General features: G+C 40.2%; 1 protein-coding gene across 1 annotated transcript in view; it reads left to right on the top strand.

Moving 5' to 3' along the window:
- The window catches only part of PLA2R1 (phospholipase A2 receptor 1), a 47,883-nt gene that overhangs the window by 2,606 nt on the left and 20,629 nt on the right, over positions 1–24,648 (top strand). The window contains exons 3-12 of the mRNA XM_033165759.1: positions 1,734–1,898; positions 3,497–3,610; positions 4,626–4,769; positions 6,970–7,158; positions 8,823–8,980; positions 10,341–10,448; positions 17,122–17,231; positions 20,518–20,687; positions 22,936–23,153; positions 23,938–24,083. Coding sequence (XP_033021650.1) covers positions 1,734–1,898; positions 3,497–3,610; positions 4,626–4,769; positions 6,970–7,158; positions 8,823–8,980; positions 10,341–10,448; positions 17,122–17,231; positions 20,518–20,687; positions 22,936–23,153; positions 23,938–24,083 — 1,522 coding nt within the window. The remainder of the gene's footprint in view (positions 1–1,733; positions 1,899–3,496; positions 3,611–4,625; positions 4,770–6,969; positions 7,159–8,822; positions 8,981–10,340; positions 10,449–17,121; positions 17,232–20,517; positions 20,688–22,935; positions 23,154–23,937; positions 24,084–24,648) is intronic.

The raw sequence follows: 24,648 nt of genomic DNA, 5'->3' as shown, positions 1-24,648 counted from the left end.
GAACAACTGAAGGGCACCAGGTTAGTAAAACTGCCTTGTAATATCATAAAGGGACGCGGGTGGCGCTGTGGTCTAAACCACAGAGCCTAGGGCTTGCTGATCAGAAGGTTGGCGGTTCGAATCCCTGCGACGGGGTGAGCTCCCATTGCTCGGTCCCTGCTCCTCCCAACCTAGCAGTTTGAAAGCACGTCAAAGTGCAAGTAGATAAATAGGTACCGCTCTGGCGGGAAGGTAAATGGTATTTCCGTGCACTGCTCTGGTTCATCAGAAGCAGTTTAGTCATGCTGGCCACATGATCTGGAAGCTGTACACTGGGTCCCTCTGCCAATAAAGCGAGATCAGCACCGCAACTCCAGAGTCATCCGCAACTGGACCTAATGGTCAGGGTCCCTTTACCTTAATATCATAAAACCAAAGTGAGAAATTTCACCAGCATTCATCTGCTTGCTTTCTCTCCCTCTCTCTAGTTGGCCACTTTCAAAGAAAGAGTATTGGATTACACTATGCTTGCAAGAACAACATTCACACATGATCCAGCCAAAGTTAAACACTTGCACATCCCATTGATTTCACTGGAAGAAAACAAAAGTGCACACTTCCCCCACTGAAATCAGTAAGATTTTCAAGTGCCAATGTGTACTTTTTCCTATTGCTGATACAATATTTTTAATTGTTATCATAGCAAGAGAGATGAACACTACATGCTCATTTCATTAAACATTTTCCATAATTCTACATGAAAATATAAACCTTTGACTCCATCAGATCAGATTCCATTCCTCTTCCTCCCCACAATAATTCATTAAAGTCTTCCTGACAACATGAAGAGAAGTTGTTATCTTTGTATGAGATTTGTTATTTTCTAAACCAGTTCCATCAATATGCAATCATAAGAGCTATTCCTTACATCTTAGGTTCAAGTATTTAGCAGCCCCATAACAACCTAGCAAGAAAGATACAACTTTTGAAAAGGAATTCCCACTTGTTGTTTTTAAAGAACCAACCATGTTTTCCTTATGTGCAAATATAGCAGGAATCCTTTCTCTTTCCTGTCTTAATCTCTAGAAGATAGAAGAAAGGGGAGGATTTTTAAGAAGTGAAGAAGCTTTGAAGTGCACCTCAGATATAAATGCCCTAGGAAAACAAATGTTGCATTTCAACAATGTCCCCTGCTACAGTACTTGCAATTTTTATCAATTTATTTATTGTTGCAGTTCTTACTAATCTGAGGGTTTAATTGTCCATAGCCACAGTTGCCACATCATGTAGCAATTCACTTCTAAACAAAAGAAATGTTACTTAATATGCACCTCTGTCTACTAACCCTATTTATGTGTCTATGGGTCAGTGGAGATCAGACCAATAAATGGACAGTGAGAAAGGAAAGATGGGGAAGTAAATGTTTCGTTAGATCCTGCTCACCAATTCAAGTCACTGTTTGCTTAATTGTTAAAACTTGTATTACTCACTGACATTATCAAGACAGGAGGAATTCTGTCCTATGTGTGAAGTTGATTTTCCTTTTCCTTTTAAATTTCAGAGTGCATCCTACTTCCTGATACAGTTTTGACACCACAACATTGAAAGCAAATTTGTAATAATATCGTCCTAGCAGTTCCATTTGTTCATTTGGTGTTAATTAAGCTAGATTGTTATCTCAGAGTGTTATCTTCCTTAATTGCTTTGTAATATCATGCTGTTTTTAACTGATTTCTTTCTCTTTTTTCACACAGAGACTGGCTGTGACATTTTTTGGGAGATGAACACAGACACTCAGATCTGTTACCAATTCAATCTTCTTTCTGTTCTCTCTTGGAACGAGGCACGTATTGCATGTCAGGGACAAGGAGCAGATTTGCTAAGCATCACAGATATGGCAGAACTGAAGTATATTGGTGGTCCAAGTGGTAGGTTTGAAACCATGTTTGTGAGTGAAACCTTTCATTTGACTCTGTCAGCCACCAGAATAGGAGAGCTGTCCATTTCACATTTCATCCTAGTTGCTCTAGCCCCATTTGTGCAAAATTCATTGGTCCAGTTCACGTGTAATGTGAAACCATAGTTTAACACTACATGAATGAGCAGCAACAAACCTCGGGCTCACATACTCCTTCCCCTCTCTTCCATGTCCAACCATTGCACGGCCCTTCCTCTGCTCTCTACCATCCTCTTCTTGTTTTCATGTAACTGGAGTTTCTGTTATGTCTTAAATGAGAATTCTGATTAAATTTAACATGGTTTATTCAATCAAGCCAGCATCATAAATCACAACTTGATCCTGTTTTGTTTCAACAGTGCATAGTTTAAAGTAGCCACAGTTTGTCCTTTTCAGGCATAAAGAAAAACCACAATTAGCTTGAAACAGGAAACAGATGCTTTCAATCTCCTGTTAGGGGGATGAGGGAGTACACAAGCTTGAAGATCACTGTTGTTCATTCACATAGCACTAAACTATGGTTTAGCATTATGTGTGCAACGTGTCATCGTAATCCCGAATGACAGGTGATTCACAAAGAGGCAAAGCTGTGCTTCTCAAACTTTTTCAACCATACTACCGCCCCCCAAAACACCCTAAACTGCACCTACCTTCCAGATTCCCCTCTCCTACAACCTTGTTCAGCGGGTAAACTCACAGAGAACTTAGTGTTCATCCATGTGGGTGGCTGTCATAGGACAAGGGGATCATCTTGCTCCTTGTCTACTGCACTGGATGTGTCCTGGTCTTCCTATATGTTGGGGGCATGGTAATAGGAATGAGCCCGTGCACTTGGCAGAAGACATTCATTAGTGTACAAGAGGATCTATAGTTTGTGATGAAGTAGTATTAAAAGTTTTGATATGACTGCACCTACTTCCCCTTTCTCTGTTAATCTCCCCACCCTCACCCTGCACACTCTTTGCCTTTCCTTGGTTGGGAGAGGCTAAGGGGAAAAGGCTGACAGCAGCTAAACTTAATACCAGGAGAGAGGTTAGCAGTACATGTTCAACTGGAGTGGTGAGAGGAAGAAGGAACTACACTTGTCCCATGTAGGCAAGGAGGCTGTGCCATATTATCAAACAGGCAGAGCAGGCACGGGCCTATTGGCCCCACACCTTTTAGGAGCCCCAGGACAACAAATCAAAATAATATTGATTTGATCTTGAAAGAAAATTGCAAAAACATATTAGGAGATAATTTGTGAGGGGGACCTAGAGATTTTGACTGCAAGGAGTCACTGCAAGGAGGCTCTATCCAAGTGTTTGAAATCAATGGGCTCATCCCTGCTTGGCATCTTGGCGTACCTGGGCATGTCCAATGGAGTTGAAAGTGATTCTTGTTTCCTCGGGCAGTAATGAATGCAGAATGCTGTTACCTGTACTTCCTGCTGATGTCTCATTCTCCCTAGTGGAAGGTGGAGAAAGTAACCCACCAGCTTGGAGATTCAATTCCTGTATAAATTGGGCAATACTGAACTGGTACCTGAATAGTCAAGCTAGCTCTCTTGTTATACTGCAGAACGGGTGGGCACAAAGGAAGTTCTGCTGTGGACAGGTTTAAATCAACTGGATGGAGCTGCTGGCTGGCAATGGTCAGATGGAGCGCCCTTGGCATTTGTGAACTGGCGATCAGGTACGCAGATCCTCATCTTTGGCTCTATTATGACACCAGGATTCTATGGCTATTGCAATTGAATCAAAATATGAGCTGGCAATAGTATGTCCCAATATAAACATTAGAAAGACCAGGTTCTGAGTTTTCTGGTCTCCTGATTACTGGTAGATGCAAGAAGTTAATACAGATGCAATAAATTACTATCCAACAACTCAAAACTTAATGTGTTTCCTAGATTTCCCTGCAGTGCACAGACAAATTTCATGCTGAAATATTTGTCATTTTATATACCATAACAGAGTGGCAAGCACATAACATTTTTAACTGTAACTGTTTTAGAATGCTTAATTCTGTCCATCTATCCATCTATCCATCCATCCATCCATCCATCCATCCAGTAGTTTGGCAATGGACAAACTACGGGATAGATGGATGAATAGATGGATTGAATTTACTGTCGAAGGAGCCCAGAGTGGCAAACACATCCACAATTTTTTAAAAAAGCTTTTTAAAACAGTTACAGTTAAAAATGTTATTTAATTTACTGACCTCAGAGTTGCCAAGAATAGAATTTTTCAGCCACCAAACTTAAAAGAGCCAGTGTCAGACTAGGACCTGGGAGAGACCAGGGTTCAAATCCACACTTGGCCGTGAAGCCTCGCAGGGTTGTTGTGGGGATTAAATGAGATGGACCTTAAGCTCCTTAGAGGAAAACAGTTGGATGTAAATTCAATTAAAAAAACCAAAACAAAACAATTAAAAATAAAATATGGGATAAAGTAAGTAGTGCACTTCAGGACACCATTTGGATGGAAGGCTAAACTTACCTGATGGCTTCTGAACGAAAGCCATTGAGAATCATGCCTGCCCAGATGTGGTTCTGTTCCTTGGTCATCATTCTGGACTTGGAGAATCTTGCTGATTGGGGCAGAATGTCAGGAACTGGCTTTCAGATACAAATATATAAATAAAATACCCACTGCATATTGTATTGTACTGTACACATGGTGCTAAAATAATTTTCTGTTTGCAGATCCTTCTGACAGCTCTCTTGGGCAACATCGCTGCAAAGTGTTTAACTCAAAAATACAGCAGGACTGGCAAAGTTACCCATGTGAATCTGGATTACCATATGTATGCAAAAAATATTTAAATGCTACTGAACACGAAGCATTTGGTGAGTCTCTAACCAGCAATGTAATTTGATCTGTGAGGCTTTTTATATCTCTTTCTACTTTTAATAAGGGGGACATATGTATTCCACATCTTGGGCTTCAGGCAGTTTGAGTGTTTGGGAATTACAAGATGTGCTAAGTATGCCAATTGAATTCAGGAGAAAGGTAGTTTTAAGTATAAATCATTGTTCAGAGTCCATTTGTTTGTAAATTGGCATATAAGCTTTGAAGGCAACAGAACACTTAACAATCCCACTTTTACCATTCTGAGGGCAAAAAACATACCTATTTCATTAGATTTTTAAAGAGAAGAAGAACATTTTCTGCATGTAGTGGAGAATAGAATCCCATTTATTCCTTTTTTATCATTTAATTGTGCAGGAGTGGGTAACCTAGTCTGCAGGCCTAAGTTAGTCCCCGCCCGCCCGCCCCAGGCCTTCTCCTTTCACCCGTTTCTGCCAATCCAATCCCATTTGCCCTACCTGATAAAATAATACACAGTACAACTGATCACCAGTGTTGGCAAAGGTCCCTGCACTAGTCTTCTCAAGCACTGACAATCAACTGAGTGGCACTTGGGAAGCACATTATGCCGATGTTGGGCTTCACAAGTGCCGATGAACAAATTGATCTTCTGTGCTTTGCAGACTGTTTTGCTCACAGTTTGACTTCGAACTTTACAGGCTGAATCAGGTCACATTGCAACAGCATTGTGATGTCACGTGATAAATCAGTTTTGCCTACCTGTCAGATTTGGCCTGCAGGATAAGATTTGGCAATTAGAATGCGGCCAGTTGCCCAGATGTAGTTCCCCAGCCCTGTCAAGGTGGTGTTACTATAGATTATAGTCCAAGGATCACCAGTCTTTTTTGGACTAGTAGGTACAGTTAGACTTTTGAGAGATTACTGCAACAACCACCAGTCACCAAGTGGCTGCAGTGGGGAGCATGGCAGAACACAAAATTAAAGGGGATATACTCATTGCAGTTTCTCTTCCTTGCCCAGCCCTAAAGGAAGTCAACTATGTCTTATTGGTGCAGATTCCAAAGAAAATTGTTTTTGTATGCAACCTGCAATCAGAGTTTTTTCTCCCTTTCTGAAAGATTTTTTTGTGAGCCTTTACAATGGTTTAAGCTTTCTAAAACTAACAAAGGTTTCCCTGGACTTTTAATGGAGCCCAAAATGTGGATGCATGTATAGGTTTATAATTTTTAGAATAGATGTTAATTTCAGCCGCAACATTTTCTTTATTCTATTAGGGCAGAGGTGGGCAACCTGTGGCCCTCCAAATGTGGCTGGATTACAACTCACATCACCCCTGACCTCTGGACGTTTTGGCTGGGGCTGGCGGGAGTCGGAGTCAGCAGCATTTGGAAGTCCAAAGGTCCTCCACCCTTCTGTTAGGGTCTTACTCCAGAATATACAGTAGACAAATACAGCTGAGACTTCTATGTTGTTAGTAATGCATTGGTTGTTAATGAACACTATTTACACAAAGTACTCAGTAGTATGCCCCATTACATTCAATGAAAGGTAACAGTATAGATAAATCAGTCTGTTTCTGTTCTATTTGACCCATAAGTCTACATTAACCTGAAGTTTTTTTAAAAATCTGTATGATAAACCTATTTATTTATTTTTTTAACTCGTGCATTTTAAAATCATTTTGATACTTTTATTGAGTGAGAACAGCATTGGAATGTTCAGGAAGCTCAAATGTTGATGGGTAACTGTGGTGGCAGTCTTTATTTATTTATGTATTCATAAAATTTAAATGCCACTTGACTGTAAAAGAACCTCAAAGTGGTTTGCAAAAAACGTCTTTACTATGTCTACTTGGAAATAAATGGAGTTAGGATTGTAGCCTATGTTCCAATCTGCGTATTAGGCTGGAAGGTGTGGTTTAGGTCAGATTATGTCAGAATTCACAAAGATTGAACTTCTCGAACATTCTTAGGGCAATTTTATTTTCTTTCTTTGTGGGGTGTGTGTGCTTACGCATGCATAAACATATTCATATAACACATTTTTGCACTGTAGCTAGTTCTTGGTAGGCAAATGTGTTCTCTTTTCTTAAAAAAAAGAAATAGTGAAGAGAGCTATTATATATGTGCATGTATATTGCATAAATAGATTTATGAGGACTAGGAAATAATTCATTTGGTTAATATAGCCTTGTTTCTGTACATTTTAATTGAAAAGATTCGTGGAAATTTTATCCTACCGACTGTGACTATAATTGGTATCCATATAATCGTTACTGCTATAAACTTTATAAAGAAGGAAAAAATTGGAATGAAGCTTTGCTTTCCTGCCAGGATGATAACAGCACACTCATTAGCATAACCTCTTTGGCTGATACAGAGATGCTCATTAATCTTCTTGAATATGGTGAGTTCTCATAGTTAATGTGCACTAAACTTTGGTTTAAGGTACAGACAATTTTCCTTTTAAAGGCAGCCACACTGAATTCCTTTCTGTCAACTGTGAAAATCCAACCCAAAGTCAATAGAAAAACCCCATTGGGTGCCCATGTCAGAAGTTGGCAGCATCATCAGGAAGTTGCTAAAGGCTTAGGGCCCCAAGAGGGCATACCTGCGCTAACCCCTAACCTGCAGCTCAGGAGCAATAGCAGTGTACGGAAGAATAGCAGTGTAAAATGTTCAAATATGCTGAACTGGCTGGTCTGATGAACAGGATAAGAGAAAACAGAGATAAGGGATGTAAGGAAGAATGGACAGTGTTTATTGAATATTTTAAGAACCAGTATAGACAAATACATAGCTTAGCAGGTCTTGAGTAAATCCAACAGAGTTGAAATAGATAGGCAGTGGAGGATAGGGGTGCCTGGCGTGCTCTGGTCCATGGGGTCACGAAGAGTCGGACACGACTGAACGACTGAACAACAACAAATTTAATAGATAACAAATTGGATGGTTAAAAAGATGTGGATTACGTGCAGTAGAAAAGCAAAGGAAAAGTGTGGAAGGGAAGTCATATGGTATACCGTATGTATGCATGCTGTACTTGGTATGAAGTTGTTAGTGGGACGGGGAAGGGGAGGGGGTTTAAATATGCTCTCTGTTCCTGTTTTCGTAAATGCAAATAAAAATTAAAAAGAAGAAGAAGAGAAGAGACAAAGAGAAAGGAAAGGGACATTTATTATTTATTTATTTTTATTTGTGCTCTCTCTCTAGATACATTTAAAAATATTACAGCAATAAACTGCATAATATAATCCATTTAAATTACATTCATAAAACAAGCACAAAATGAATCACAGATCAATACATCAGCAAAACTAAATTACCCCTCAGGGAAATCCTGGTATGTATGTGTAGAGGGAGGTGTGTGACTGGCGTACGTATGTGACTTTGATCCCGCCTCCTTTTGCCTTTGCCCACACCCACTGCTGGCAGGTGAGCCTTGGAAGGTTACTCAGGTGTGATTGTGGCCCTCAGGCTGAGAAGTTTCCCCGTCCTTGTTCCAGGCTGATGTGCTGAGTTCAAAGCAGGAGGACGAGTTGTCACTGAAAATGTACAAGACCCATGTGGCCGTTCATGTCGAAAGTGCTCCTCGGCTATTTAAAGCTTCTGTATGCAGAAATGATTACAGCCCCTGATGTTTGTTTTCTTATTTAAGGATCACATTTGCACCCTGCCCTTAATGCGATTTCCAGTGCCTTTGAACACCAGTTGTTGGGGAGCAACAGTGGCAGAGTGGCATTGCCCTCATATTCCCAAAGGCCATCCCCATTGACCTCTGTGGCAAACAGGGTGGTATGCTAGATTGGCCTGATCAGTGATTTCTGCCCAGACACTGTTTCCGGCTGCCGTATTCCAGCTATGTCTGGGAAATTCCGGACCTACGGCAGCCCTTGAAACAGTAGTTCACCTGCATGTTAGGACACGGCATCAAATTAGGGGCCTGTCTAGGTTGCAAAAGAGTAGTCTGACTAAAATATGGGGACAACTTTGTGTATGTTTTTATTGTGTTGTCGAAAATGACCTGGTATGTCCAAATCATCTTAAAATGCACTTAATTGTATACTACAGAAAATGTGACAGAAACTTGGCTTGGACTAAGCAATCATAAGACCCCAGTTGAGTTTGAATGGTCTGATGGATCTCCAGTAACCTTCACTTACTGGCACATACAAGAGCCAAATGTCCATCAGGGGGGAAATCAACTTTGTGTTTCAGCTGAGCAATATGTATGTTTTATTTATTTTCTCTTTTTTATATAAAAATAATAATATTTTGTAAATGTTTCTGTCCTGGAAGTGGTGGGGTGTGTGTGTGTGTGTGTGTGTTTTGTTTTGCTGCATTATGTGTGCAATGCCTCAGAAGTAGAATATTCTGAGAGCTCTATTTGCTTGATGATTCTCAAGTAATATAATGACTGCTCTAATGCACACAGCAAATCATAATGGAACAATATAGGTAAAGGACCCCTGACAGTTAAGTCCAGTCGCGAACGACTCTGGAGTTGCGGCGCTCATTTTGCTTTATTGGCCGAGGGAGCCGACGTTTGTCCGCAGACAGTTTTTCCGGGTCAATTACCTTGTCTATCCAGTCCAAACGTGTGTTAATAAGGCACAGCTCTGCTCTAGGCTGTTTGATAACTCTTCTTCCCCTGTAGGCCCACTGGTTTTTCAGTTCCATTCTTTCCCCCTCCTGCACTGTCTCAGGGGCCGGGCTTTGAGTGCTCTACCTATCCTTTTTTTCAGAATCATTATTCCTATTTCACGTTTCCTGTTCTTTAGGTTTCTACTTTCCTGTCCTAGTCTTATAACCTTCCACTTGGCCACTCAGTTTTTCCCTTTTCTCAGGCTGCAGATGAGATGTCCCCCCTGAGATAAACTTTTTGCAAAAACACCATTCTTTACTGTTTGTCTTTGACCTGTTACAATATCAGGAAATACTCTGACACTTCAGAGTAGCTCATCAGCCCCTTTAGACAATTCCAGAGGCAAATAGGTAGAATAAACAAGCAATGGAAGCCAATGGCAGAGCTTCATGCTCTGGCACCGGGGAGCGGAGAACAGGCGGGGGCGGGGCTGGTGCGCATCCCAGGGGCAGGGCACACTGCCTGCAGGGGCATGGCATCCAGCGCGGGCTGGGGGATAGCCGCGATGGCACCCTACTGGGATCGCGCTGCTGGGGCGGTGCGCTCCCCCCCCCACTCCTCTTCCTCCGCCAGTGGTGGAAGCTAAAATACAATTGCTTTGACATGGATTTATCATATTTTATTTAATACATTTAGTGTGTGTGTGTGTATAAATAGAGATTGTGTGTGTGTGTGTCACATCTAACGAACATTTGCTTAGTCAAGTAGAGACTACTCAAAGAGTATGAAACTCTATGGGGGATCTAAAAACACTAGCAGAATGCACAAATTCTACTTGTAATTGAAGCATTTTAATATTCTTTTAAAAAACAAAAACAAAAAAAACCAACCCACCACCACCAGTTTTCCTTCCCATGTTATAAATAAGTCCATTGAGCTAATACCCCCACTGAAATAATGACATATTTAAGTTTCATTAATTCTTCCTGTTTGTTTTTAACTAGGAGGGACGCTGGAAAGTTAAAAGTTGTAAAGACGTATATTTTTATATTTGTAAAAGAGCAGGAACTGTTGGAAATCTCATTTCAGAGGAAGAATCAGGCTGCCCAGAAGTAAGTCTAAACCAAACAATTATGCCTCATTTAAAATAGTACATATTGGAAGTGTTTGAATGTATCTGGATAGGAATTCAAGCATATTTAGAATTTTACACCTTTCCCCAATTTGCAGTCTAATCTGATGTGTGTTTATTTAGAAACAAGTCCTACTGAGACCAATGGGGTTTACTTTCAGGTAAATATGCACAGCACTGCTTCATTAACAAAATTCCAGATTCCAAAACAAGTTGTGTTGCTATAGATCAGGGGTGGTCAGCCTCTGGTTTGCCTCCCCGTTTGGCCAAGCCATGGCCACCTGCCCTAAATCTAATGTCATATATGACATCATCCTATATGACGTCAGGTGGAGGGCAGGTAAAGTCATGTCTGGATCAAAAACAGGTTTGCAAGCATCACTGATCACCTGATTGGCAGGCTTTGCCATGCACTTTGAAGCAGAATCTCTGTAAGCATGTTGGAGCGCTTATGGACTGAGGTCATGAAGTTTTCCTTTTGTGGGTCACTTGCTCTGTCAGCAATTTTGAATGCAGTTCTTCTAACTTTCTACATCAAAAGGCACAGCACTTTGGTCGACCATCTGTACAAATAACAACTGCTCTACGATGTTTCATCTTGCCTGTGGCTTTTATACTGTTTCTAGAGGAATGACAGGATTGAAAACAACTATTTCTTTGACATGCTGAATTAATTTTCTTACATCCTTGTGTCAACCTTCTATCCATACATGGACACTAGGATTAATTGGCTATTAAATTTCCTCTTTGGAAATGTATTAATTTTAATCATTTGCTTTCTCTATTTTGGGGTGTGTATGTGAAAGCTGTCTATAAATATATCAGTGTTGTTATTCTGAGACCATTTAATATATTGAAATATTGAAATTCAAGAGAACTGAGGCTTTTAGAAGTACCCAGTGAGTCACAGGTAGCCATCATAGTGGTATAAATAGTTGATTTCTCACCTTCATGTTTATATATACTGATATGTCCCCTGCCTAGTCTTTGAAAATAAAGTTAATGTAAAGGGTCACATATATTTTTGAATGGGATGATAAAGTTTAACATTCTGGAAGTTAGCTGCTAACTTTGTGAGGACATTTGGAGCAACACCCCATTCATTTTCCTGCTTGTGGGTGGTCTGCCATGCACACGTGTCTGCCAGCATGCATGTGCTTTCTAATTTGCTGCAATATTTGGACAGCTCTGTGTGCATAATGAGGATGTGGGCCTTTCCCTGACACTTCATTGAATGGGGGAAGCCATTCATTGGCATGAACTCCCATTTGAGCACCATAGCTCCTGCATTCAAAAGCAGCCTTTGGGCTGAATGTCTTATTGAAAACTCCGCCTTCATTTGTCATTCATAATATTGAATGTCGCCACTCCAATCTGAAACTGCTTCTTCAATTCTAATGTCAATGCACAGCTAGCCAGAAGTTTAGTTGGATTTTTGGAATAAAAATTAGAGGATTCAGATCTAGATCCATTTTGTTTTCATTTGTGACTATGAGATACATGTCAGTACCTCTAAGTTCGTAGCCCATCGGTGCCCTCATTTGTTCTTGGCTTCAGGCATATATGCTTGGAAGACTATCCTGCTTTTTTGCTTTGGTTGGTTGGTTTTTTTTAAATCATTTTGATATTTCTGACAAATTGATGATTCTATATCTTTCTTAGACACTGCAGCAAAGTGTTCATTGCTCAGTTGGCCATATGCCATGTCATTTTATTACTAATTCAACAAACTGTCCCACCCCCCTTCTCCTAATCTATAAACTGCTAACAGAGGGCAAATGTTTTGTTACTGAGGTCAAATTCCTTAAGCTAGCTGTCTAAACACTAAAGCAGTGATTATCCAGGCATTTTCCCCAAGCCAGCTTTTGGAATGGCATCATGGAGCTGTCAGATGCTTGACAAGGAAGAAAGGAAGAAATGTTGCTTTTTGAAGCTGACAACATTTGGGTTAAACTTGGGTCACAATACTTACAATTTGAAATGTCAGAATTTTATGTAAGTAGCCAATGCTGTAACCAATTAATCCAGTTTGGCCCATTGAATTCCAGGGAGAGGAATTAGTTGATTGAATTGAGCTGATAAACTTCTAACTTGGTGATGATTCACACAATTAGCTGTTGTGCAACCATCATGTGTCTCTATTCTGTTACTTGGAATATTCAGAATCGTAGATGGCTCTTAAACAGAGCAGTTTCTTATAAGATCCACCAGTTGTCCACTGGTGGGTAATAGTCAGCTAGCAGGTGTAATTAGGCCCACCAGAACTTGGAGGTTGGTTTACCAGTCTGTTTGGGGCAAACCACACCCAACTTTCCCTGGTCTGGCTTGGAACTTCATGCTGCTGCTAAATGTAAGAAGAATTGAGAGCACACTCAAACTTGCACTCCAAATTTTTCCTTTGCATCCCTGGCTTGAAGTCAAGCTGGGCTGGAAGAGGAAAAAATATTCATTTGCAGGTGTGGCTGGAAAGTAACCTGCACCTGCAAATGAAGAATCGTAAGTTCTTGTAATAACGGATATATGCCTTTATCTTTTGTGGATCAAATATTTTGTGAAAAATGTAGGACTCACAGGCACAAAGCTTTTAGATGTGGTTTCATGATAATAATATGACTGGGATAAAGGTTCTACATAATCCCCAATACATATGATGTTGTTGTTGTTGTTGTTAAAATTTATATACCACCCTTCATCCATAGATCTCAGGGCAGTTCACAACATAAAATATAAAAAACACAAAATATATAATAAGAACAACAAGAAGAAAACCACAAACCAATAAACCCCCTCCCCACACTTCCTCCCACAAACACATTTAAAAGAAGAAGAAGAAGAAGAGTTTGGATTTGATATCCTGCTTTATCACTACCCGATGGAGTCTCAAAGCGGCTAACATTCTCCTTTCCCTTCCTCCCCCACAACAAACACTCTGTGAGGTGAGTGGGGCTGAGAGACTTCAAAGAAATGTGACTAGCCCAAGGTCACCCAGCAGCTGCATGTGGAGGAGCGGGGAATCGAACTCAGTTCCCCAGATTACGAGTCTACCGCTCTTAACCACTACACCACACTGGCTCTAGGGTGTAAGATGTAAGGGTATAAGATGTTAATCAACCAAAGCCCTGGTTGCAGAGGAACATTTTTGCCTGGCACCTAAAGGTGTCCAATGAAGGCTTCAAATGGACATCCTGGGGAGACCATTCCACAAAGAGGGGAACCACTGAAGAAAAGGCGCATTCCCATGTTGCCATCGTCCGGAGCTCTCATAAAGGAGGTACACAAAGAAGGGCCTCAGATGATTAACTCAGGGCAGGGTCCGCATAGGTTCATATGGAGAGAGGTGGTAATTGAGACACTGTATTGCAGTCCTGAGCCATTTAAGGCTGTAGGTCAAAACCAGCACTTTGAATTGTGCCTGGAAACTAATTGGCAATCAGTGCAGTTGGGCCAGGATTGGTGTAATATGCTCAAACTGTCTTGCCCCGGTGAGCAACCCGGCTGCCAAATTCTGCACCAGCTGAAGTTTCTGAAACGTCTTCAGAGGCAGCGCTACGTATAACACATTGCAGTAATCTAACCTAGAGGTTACCAGAGCAAAGACAACAGTAGATATAGCCCCATACCTAGTTAAAGAAAGGTTCTTTCCTTAATTAAAAAAAAATTGATATTATTTGCAAACAAAAATTGGAATTACCTTTGAAGTTCATCTAAAAGAAGTAAGCTGAAATAAATAATTGATAGACTGCTTTGGCTTACCAGAACTTAAATAAAATAGCAGTCCCTTCTTACGTGATTCCTCAGCCAAGTTTAGTTAAGCTGCTTTAATATCACTATACTGAACATATTACTGGAAGTAAGCTCCAGTGACTTCACTGTTCAATGGCTCCAGACATGTGGACTACCACTTGGCCATTGCTTTATCATTGTCTTTCACAACAGGGAAGCATTTACTGCAGTCTCTGGGAAGCAATGATTTAGTCCTTTCAACTTCTATAAGAGACCTGGGGTCCTGATTCTTAATATTGGGGAACCTTCTAGGCAACACATAAACTAACAATTTCCTGCCAGTGTCATTGAAGAAATGGGGTACCTATGTTGAAGTTTTGTAAGAAACGTAAAAGAATAGCATGGAGAAAAGCCTTCTAGGACCTCATCCATACAAATCACCAGAGACAGGTAAGTATTCAAAACATGATTTAATTTAAGGATTGGAGAAGGAGGTTTAGTAACATTAAATTAAGTTAATATGGAACTACTCTCTGATGACTTAAGGTAAATTTGTGCAATGAATAATAAGAGTTTGACTGTATTACAATTCACATAAAAATGACCTTTATCTACAAGTTTATCTCTAATTGGACAGAGGTACCAGAATTATTGGGAAATTACTGTATAATGTTACATTGGCAATTCTAGTTGTTTCAGTTTAAAATACTCAGAGAAATAGTTCAGCCAGATGTGAATTCTAACTTCTTTAATTTAAATGGTCTCTCCATCTCTCTCTCTCAAAATATACAAAGGCCGGTATTTAATTCAATAATAGTTTTCTTGTTATTTCAGTGTGAGGTTGACAGCCTACTGCACTGAACACAGTTCCCATGTAAAGTCTACCCTAATTCACCGAGTTCCTTTAACATTTCAGTATGCATTTGATACAATTAATAATAATGCTTAAGTGTTTGGCTGTAGGCTGTTTCAGATTATAGGGCTTGGTAGTGAATGAGGTTATGACATTGACAAGGGTATGCTGGGATGGCACTCTTCCAGGGATGCTTATTTATTTATTTAAACTAATTTACAGGCTTATCTTTATGAGCAAGAACGCTCTCAAGCTGGCTTACACACAAATAAAAAGACAACTTTAAACAGCGATAATATTAATTAAAAAAATACAAAACATCCCATATATCCACAACATTAATAAATCCAGCAATGATTCCATGTCCAGCGGAGAATTAAACACAGGATTTGGGACCTTCAACACCACACTGAAAACCACTCCCATCAACTCAGGTAGGGAGACTATTAGGCAATGAGTTAGTCAGTACACTTACAGCATAGGAATATAGGAAACTGCTGGTCCACTGGTCCATTATCTGAGTATTATCTACACTAACTGTCAGAGGCTGTCCAGGGATTTAGGAGATGCTGTGGACTCAGACTTTCTGTGTGCAAAGCAGACGCTGTAACATTGAGCCACAGCTCTTCACCAAACTAATTCCATATTCTGTATTGGAAGCCCAGCACACTCAAAATTGGTCATTGGCTGTGTTGCTAATCATAGAGGTGGTAAAACTGTCTAAAGTCACTCCTTGCTCCTTTAGTTGAGCCTGATGCTGAACCTGAAAACCTGGAGAGCTCATTTGGGATAGGTTCACACCGACCTCTGGTCGGGATAGGTTTCAGTAATACAGAATGAGTCAGCATGATGTTCAGTAAGCAGGTTCAATATATTTCTACATAGAGAAGATTTTAATGTTTGATGTTTTACTGCGCTTAATGTTTTAATTTGTTAGAAGCCGCCCAGAGTGGCTGAGGCAACCCAGTCAGGTGGGTAGCATATTTTGTTGCTGCTGCTGCTGCTGCTGCTGCTGCTGCTGCTGCTGCTGTTATTTACCATTTAGAAACTATTGTAGTTAAGTGGTATATAAATTGTTTAAATGAGTGATTAAATAAAATAATGAAATACTTACCCACTGACCTGACATTCAGCAGCAGCTCTCGATGCTTTAAGCAGCTTCTTTAAATATTTAACAAAATAACTCTCATTTTTCTACCTTTCTTATACACTTTTTATACCCATCTTTATCATCCTTATATTTGCATTGCCTCTTGACACTTTCTTCTCAAGGTGCAGTGTGGTCACAATCCAGTCAATGTTAAACACTTCAGTGCAATCCTATGTACATTTTCCTGAGAGCATGCCGCATTGAACAGTCAGTCTTATTTCTGATTAAATGCGTATATCATTTCTCCACTAGCCTCTGCTTAACTCTCCCCTTGAAATTACTGTGTCCTGAATAGATTTCACTATGCATGGATTCTGTTATCTCTCTCTCTCTCTCTCTCTCTCTCTCTCTCTCTCTCTCTCTCTTGTGTGTGTGTGTGTGTGTGTGAATTGCATTTGCATAATGAGTGGGGAAAATGCAGGTATAGAAAGGGAACAAAAGAAGCCGATTTTCCCTGCTCAAAACTTTTACCTATCTAGGCCAACATCGCCTACTCTAGGGATCGCCAACATGATGCACTCCAGATGTTGTAAACTCCAACTCCCCATCAGTCCTAGTACAGCATGTCTAATAGTCAGGGATAGTTAAGAGTTGTAGTCATAGAATTGTAGAGTTGGAAGGGACCATGAGTGTCATCTAGTCTAACCCCCTGCAATGCAGGAATCTTTTCTCGAACATGAGGCTCGAACCCATGACCCTGAGATTAAGAGTCTCATGCTCTACCAGCTGAGGTATTTTCCAACGACATTGGGAGGGCATGGTGTTGACTGTTCTTGCCTACTCTGACTGTCATTGGTTCTCCAATGTTCCTTCCCTTCCTCAGTAGTGTCTCTGGTACCTACTTAGGTGGCATCCAAGAATTATGTATAGATAAGTTCATGTATATAATATGCCATATGTTACAATAACCAACGTTTATTTTTGAAGGGATGGGAAAGGCACGGTGGATATTGCTACCATGTGGACAAAACCCTTCGAAGCTTTGAACACTCCTCCAGTGGCTATTACTGTCCTTCACTTGCAACAATAATGAACAGGTACCTAATTCTACCATACAGTTTAAAACAACAACAGTATTTTAACTCTCTTTTGACACTGGAGAAGAAAATGGAAGGACCATACTGGATCAATAGCTAAAACTGACGGAAATAAAATGTTCTGATTGTTATTGCTCGAGTCAAAATGAAAACCGGATAGAATTAATCAGTTACTCGCTAGATTGAAATGTTCAGTGACATGCAATTATTCATGCATGCAAGAATTCTGACATTTTAATTCCTTCAGTGTTGATTTACACTGTCTTCATTACAGGAAGCCGGGGAATGTTTGCTAACAATCCTGACAAATATATACTCATTTGCTCACATGCAGCTATTTGATGCAAACTATTCACATTGTTCGTTTTCGTTTTAATAACCCAGTTTCGCCATATGGCAACAATAAGAAAATAAATAAATGTATAACTCCAGTAACAGGTTTTCTCTGATTACTTAGATGATGTGATTTTCTCTTCTTCGTTACACTTTGTTCTCAAATTGAAGTAAACCCCAGGCAATTAGAGGTATTCAATTAAATACTTACACTAGTGCAGGTATTAGTGCTGGCGCAGTGGGATCCCCCCCCCTTTCTCCTCCCACACATGCCCTGTGCTGTCCTGAAATCTGCTCCAGAACAGATTTAGAGGGTACATGGCTGGAACAGAGTGGGGGGGGGGATTACCAGTGTGCAATGAGAAATCCCTGCACAGACTTAGTGTTTGCCTCTTTGAATGCAACTCAATTTAATCTGCCTGCTTAGAAGTGAGTCCTATTAAGTTCATTTGGACTTACTCCCTGGAAAGTGTGTATAGGATTGCAGCCTTAGTTATATTTGTGGCTTAGACAAATTTATGAAGGACAGGATATTTTCAGTGAGTGTTCCCCATTGTAGCTAAATTGAGCCTCTAGGAACAGAGGTGTTCATTTGAATACCAGTTGGGGGAGGGCTGAGGTGCAGAACATCAGGGGAGGGATTCTGGCTTCATGCCCTGCTTGTGAAGGATAATGCCCCAACTCCCTTTATCTCTCTGTTAGGATTCCACTTTGCTTGTTAAAACTCCGTATTTGACATTAGCAGTGCTGCTTAGCAATCCATATATGAATTCTCAACAACCTCTCCTAGTAGAAACGCCGCCCCGCCCCCCAGTATATTTCAAGCATATCCTGCATTCTAATGTGAAAACATATTGTATTCTAACATAAAAGAATGAAAAGCTGAGAATACATGAAAGGTGATCTGCTAGGCGGGACTGTATCATTGAATTTAGGTTAATGTAGAGAATGGATATATTAATCATGGGTTATTAAGAATATACGTTTGTAGACAGGTAAAGAATAGCATAATTAATCAGTAATTAATTAAATCAAACACTGAAGGATGGCAGTGTGTGATTACATATTATTATAATGACAAGGTTGGAGTGGGCTAGTCAAAAGAGCATAAGGATCTTTGCTTGGTTTAGAATGAAGATTATGGGTTGGAATCTCTATGCGAAAGGAGATGTATAAGAAACATTGCTTTGGATGTGGTTCTTTGCAGCCTCTCTCAGATTTTTCAGGAGGTTGACCCTACGTACGTTAGTATTCAATTAAAAGCCTATCTTTTCACTTGCAGTGTGCATCTTTTCCTTTTGTGTCTCTGGGAGGGATACCTCCAGTCTTTAAAATTTCTCCAACAGTTGCAGGCTTTCTGGAGGCATCTGGCTGGTCATTGTTTGTCCATCTGAATCAACATTATGTTGATTATGATAACTCATTTTTATTCCTTATAAACTCTGTGCTTTTAATGTGCATAGGTTTAATTCATAGCAGGCGGGAAGGGAGAGTTTAACCCTCCCCTCCCCCTGCTGCAGTCCTGATTTTTTAAATAAAACAACAACTCTACTTTGAAGCTATTATTTGCACTGCAAGGAACCTCCTTCCCCCATTGGTCCCAACTGAGAATTTCTTCCCAGCGCAAATACCAGCTTTGAAGGAATGCTTTTCATCAGGAATGCAGCCAGGGAAGAAATAGTTCAATCCTTCCCCCTCCCTGCCCCCGTCTGCTGAGATCCCAATAATTATCAGCTCTACAGGTGCAAATGTAAGGACGCATTTAACATTGTGTCTAGTTCAGGCCTCAACTTGCTACCTAAGTGCACAAAATACAGGGGCTTTCTTGACCTCCCGGAGTGGTGAATTCCATAGAAGTAATTTAGGCAGTACTACGGAGAAGGGCCGATGTTATGTTTCTTTTTTCCATACTTCACAAGGTCGCAGGACAAGATCACTTTTTAAAAAAAATAGTCTTGCACTGTTTCTGGTAGATGTTCCACGCATGGGGGTTTACAAACCTATGTAGGAAACATGTTACAGAGATATAGAGAAATCACCAGGGATGGTTTTCTGCATAGTCTTATTTGAATGGTGCACCAATCATGTCAACTGAAAGCACCCTCTTCTGTACCTTTAAAATAATAGCTGTAGTTGGGGAAAGAGATACCTTCTTAATGTGTGTTGCCCAAGTCATGGATAGCTCACTTGGTTACAGCATGGTGCTGATAACACCAAGGTTGCAGATTCTATCCCCATATGGGACAGCTGCATATTCCTACATTGCAAGGGGTTGGACTACATGATCCTTGGGATCCCTTCCAACTCTACAATTCTGTGATTCCATGTGGAATTGTAGAGCTGAAAGCTGGCATACTCATGGTATGAGCAGGATGCCAGTTAGAAGAGGCATGTCCTGAGCAAGCAGCCGTTTGAACTTACATTCCAAGAGATCTAAGCCAGTGAGATCTGGCATATTGTTTTTCTTGTAGTAACTTACAAGTTTCCTCTAGCGGGGCTTGCCTCTGCATCACAGCCCACCATTTGCACCCAGTGCAGTATTAAAAACCAAACTCTTAATGTGCCAGTGTGGTGTAGTGGTTAAGAGCGGTAGACTCATAATTTGGTGAACCAGGTTCGCATCTCTACTCCTCCACATGCAGCTGCTGGGTGACCTTGGGCTAGTCACACTTCTCTGAAGTCTCTCGGCCCTACTCACCTCACAGAGTGTTTGTCGTGGGGGAGGAAGGGAAAAGAGATTGTTAGCCGCTTTGAGACTCCTTAGGGTAGTGATAAAGCGGGATATCAAATCCAAACTCTTCTTCTTCTTCATCTGCTGTTCTTATGTAAATTGTTCAGTTCCAACGGGATTCTATGCTGCTTTCTGTATCGCTCAAAAGGATGAATAGAGGGTGCCTCTTGAACTGTGATTTAAGGAACTTAATACCTTGTTTTTATTTCATATTTTTTCAAGGTTTGAACAGGGTTTTCTCAACAGTATGATTCACAACATGGTGAAAACCAATAACCTTTATTTTTGGATAGCACTGCAAGACCTCAACAATACAGGAGAATACACTTGGCTAAATAAAGATGGGAAGCCTCATCGTCTGACCTATACAAACTGGGGAAAATATCAGCCTAGTGAGTTATAACCTTTATAGCTCTTGTTAATATTTGATTCTAGAAGCAAACATGCCACTTTCCCTCACTTTCTGCTTTCCACTTATTACCAGGCTGTCTTAATTTAAAATTTAACTTAAAATTTACCTCAAGATAATGGAACCTGCAAGTACAACAAATTAAGTGTTTGATAGCCTGCTAGATACCAGGGATAACCTTCATGGTATCTTCCAGGTGCTGTACTACAGTCCCCATAATGGAGGAAAGCATCTGGAAGACAATGTCCTAGCAGACATTTAAAACACATGGCTCGAAAGCGTGTTTAGAATTGCAGCCTTATTTTCCGGATTCCATTCTTACAGTTAGCTGCTCATACACTTAACCTGATTAGCAATCTCTTGTGGGCAAATAGTCTGCTGGCAGCTTCACCATTAAAATTGCCTTGTAAGTACTTGCAGAACTAAAAGGCTAGAAAACTATATTTTGTGCTGGTAAGCTTTTGAAGTTATCTGCCAAGCTGCTATTTATCCACTTGAGACAGTGCTTCAAACATCTCTCTCTTTGTATTCTGTCCCCATTTAGTAATGCACAGTGATTTAAAGTTGCATCATTCTGTAGTTTCATTTACTTACTCATTTCTTGTAGCCGGAAGGACAAGCATTGCCTGGTTTATTACGGAGGAGGATTCTTCTTGTCCTTCAACAGTGACCTCTACTGGTTGACTATAGGGAAATATATTCACAGACTTCAAAAGCCTAGTTATTTGGTGTTTCTTATATCCTTTCCCCAGATAACTAAAGCTGCTGTCTGTATTATGATTTCTCAAGAGGGAATTGCTTTGGGGGCAAGTTCTTATGTCTGAGTTTTGTGTGCACCTTGGCAGAACCTCCAAACAATACATCTAAAACACTGTTTCAGACAGCAATCTTGAATCTAGTGGAAAACAGGATCAGGTCTGTAACAGAAAGATGGAGATAGCAGAGGGGAAGGCAGGGGAGGGCAGAAAGGCACACTGCCTTGATAATGGCCAGGTACTGAGTTATTTGGATGAGTTGTCATATTTTTGTAGCAGAAGAACTTAAACCATCTGGTTCTAGCGGTGCCTACTTCAGTTCCCAGATGTTTTCAGTGTAGATGAAACTGTTGAATAGGGTTGCAATTGTGACTCCATTACTCTGGGAGTAAGCCACATTTAATGCAAGCTGGGCTTACTTCTGCATAGGCATTGTGAAGATTGTGTTGTAAAATAGTTTACTGCTGACATTCGATGTAATTCTGTAAGTTTATTTAAAAAAGAGTTCCACTGTATAAAGTAATTCTCTGTATGTCTGTCTCTCATATTAAGCATGCACAGGATTGCAGTCTTAAATTATAGTAGTTATGCAGACACACCATCAAAGAATAACAGGGTTAGATACTTTCCCAAGCATAGGGGAGGAAAGTATTGATCCTTATCCTCTAAGACTCCTAAAATAATTTTTGTTCCCTTTTGTGAAACTATGGTATTTAGATATTATTTTGGGAATAAATAGGTTAATGGCTACAATTAGGGATTAGTAATAATTTTCTTTCCCTGCCTACCACAATTTTTGTATTTACTTAATAGGTAACAAAGCTCAAATTTCCAAAATTGGACATTATAAACACAGAGCAGTAACAGCATGAAGAATGCCTGCAATATTTTGAACAGTATTTTTGTTTTAGTAAAAGTAACACAGTGGTACCTCGGGTTAAGAACTTAATTCGTTCTGGAGGTCCGTTCTTAACCTGAAGCTGTTCTTAACCTCGGGTACCACTTTAGCTAATGGGGCCTCGTGCTGCCGCCGCGCCACTGCCGTGCGATTTCTGTTCTCATCCTGAAGCAAAGTTCTTAACCCGAGGTACTATTTCTGGGTTAGCGGAGTCTGTAACCTGAAGCGTCTGTAACCCGAAGCGTCTCTAAACCGAGGTACCACTGTAATTTATTTAGGTAGCGCTGAATGTTTGATGTAATGAAATAAGCCTTAGGTATCACTCAGAACCGGTGTAACAAAAAACAAAATTTATTAATTTATTTTATCACTATTAAAATAAAAAGTGGGCATACTATGTAAACATCACATTTGGCATCAGCTGGTAACAGTAAAAGCATGTCATCTGAAAAATGTCTTCCTTTTGCTTCTGTCTTTTGGAAGGGAAAAACCTACCATCCAATTAAAAAAATTCCACATTTGGAAAGAAAAAATAATACACAACGCTAAAATGTCTTTCTCTCCCCACCCCATTATAGGGCATTCTGGAGGGTGTGTTGTTATGCAACAAAAGAAGGGACCTCTTGGTGTTTGGGAAGTGAAAAACTGTACAAGCTTCAAGGCTATGTCACTGTGTAAGCAAAAAGCTAAATACCATAGAGAAAATGACCCTAATGAAGAACCACATTTTGAAAAGACTTTTAATTCTTGCATGTTTGGATGGGAATCGGACCACAATCTGCTCAGCTGTTATAAGGTGAAAAGGGGGACAGATTTCTCACTGAAAACTCAAATGAAATGGAATTAGGAATCCATGATGGGGTAATAAATAGTAGTATATATACCAGACACGAATTTCAATTGATCCTGTTTAGTATGGACATTTCTGGTTTTCCTGGGAAACCAATATCCAGACATTGTTCCTATTTTTGACTTCTGGGATGCCTTATTAAACTGCTGTAAGTTTGAATTGCTCAAGTTGCCATTCTCCAGGAACAAACCACCCCTCCAGAGCTTCAGTTGGGAAGGATGTAACTTGTCTCGTGTGCATTTAAATACATGGGTATAAATGCTAAAGCACCATGCAGTGGAGAGCCTGCAGCTACACATGCTGCAGCAGCTGAGATATATATTTGAAGTTTGATAGAATATTGCCAGGCAGTTTGGGTTTTTTTTAATATTGTATCTTTTACCAAAAAGAACAAATAACACCTAAGCTTTTAAACAAAACTATTGCAGAGCGGGTAAATGAATACAACATGCAGCAAGCAAAGTAGACTCACATATAATAGTTGGGGCAAGTCCAGGCAGTGACACTTGACAGGAGATTTTATACACACGTCCCTTTTTTCAGCTGTGGAATGTTGGAAGGCATGGAGTGATATGTTTGTAGAAAACAAAAGGAGAGAAATTTATTTATTCTAGAACAGGGCTTGTAGGTTTTTGTAGTATATGTTATATATTCTCCTCCCTCCACAGTATTTTGACAGTGTGCAAATTAAACTATTTGGGGGAGGGGGGTTATTTGTTTTATTGCACAGGTATTTCACAGTGAAAAAGTACTGATGAAAAGGGCTTGGGATGAAGCCGAAGCATTGTGTCAAGATTTTGGAGCACATCTTGCTAGTTTTACACATGCCTTTGAAGAGGATTTCTTGAGCAAACTTTTGAACACCATGTTTCATGTGTAAGTCTTCCATTTACGATCAAAGAGAGTTCTGCAAAAGAGAGGGGAAATCAGATGAGTGTTTGTTCCCTCGATTTCTTTTCAGATACAGATCTTTTGAACTTGGAATTTAATCTAAGAATAGACTAGAATATTTCTGCTATAATCATACAGTGTGTGTAAGTTGTAGAAAATAACGTTCACCCAGAAGACTTTACCTTCTGCATTTTGTGGTCTTTTGGCCACACTGAGTGAGGATGACACCTCATGCATCTGAGAAAATGGACTTCAGCCCACAAATAATGCCAAGAAAAGCTGATTGGGTGTAATATGTAGAGCAAAGATGGGAAAACCTTTGGCCCTCCAGATACATGTTACTGAACTGCAACTCCCATCAGCCTCAGCTAGCATGGCCTAAGGCTGATGGAAACTGTAGTCCACCAGCATTTGGAGGGCCAAAATTTCCCACTCCTGATTTATAGTAAAAATATCTGGAAGCGAATGTGTTAAGCACCACCTCTCTCTACTCACAGTTCTTCTAGTAAAAATTGCAACTTCTTTTCCTTAAAACCAATTAAGGCTTCTC

Source organism: Lacerta agilis, chromosome 1, assembly GCF_009819535.1.
Source record: "Lacerta agilis isolate rLacAgi1 chromosome 1, rLacAgi1.pri, whole genome shotgun sequence".
Taxonomy (NCBI): Eukaryota; Metazoa; Chordata; class Lepidosauria; order Squamata; family Lacertidae; genus Lacerta; species Lacerta agilis.
The sequence above is the reverse complement of the archived record's forward strand: the minus strand, read 5'-3'. Positions and strand labels throughout refer to the sequence as shown.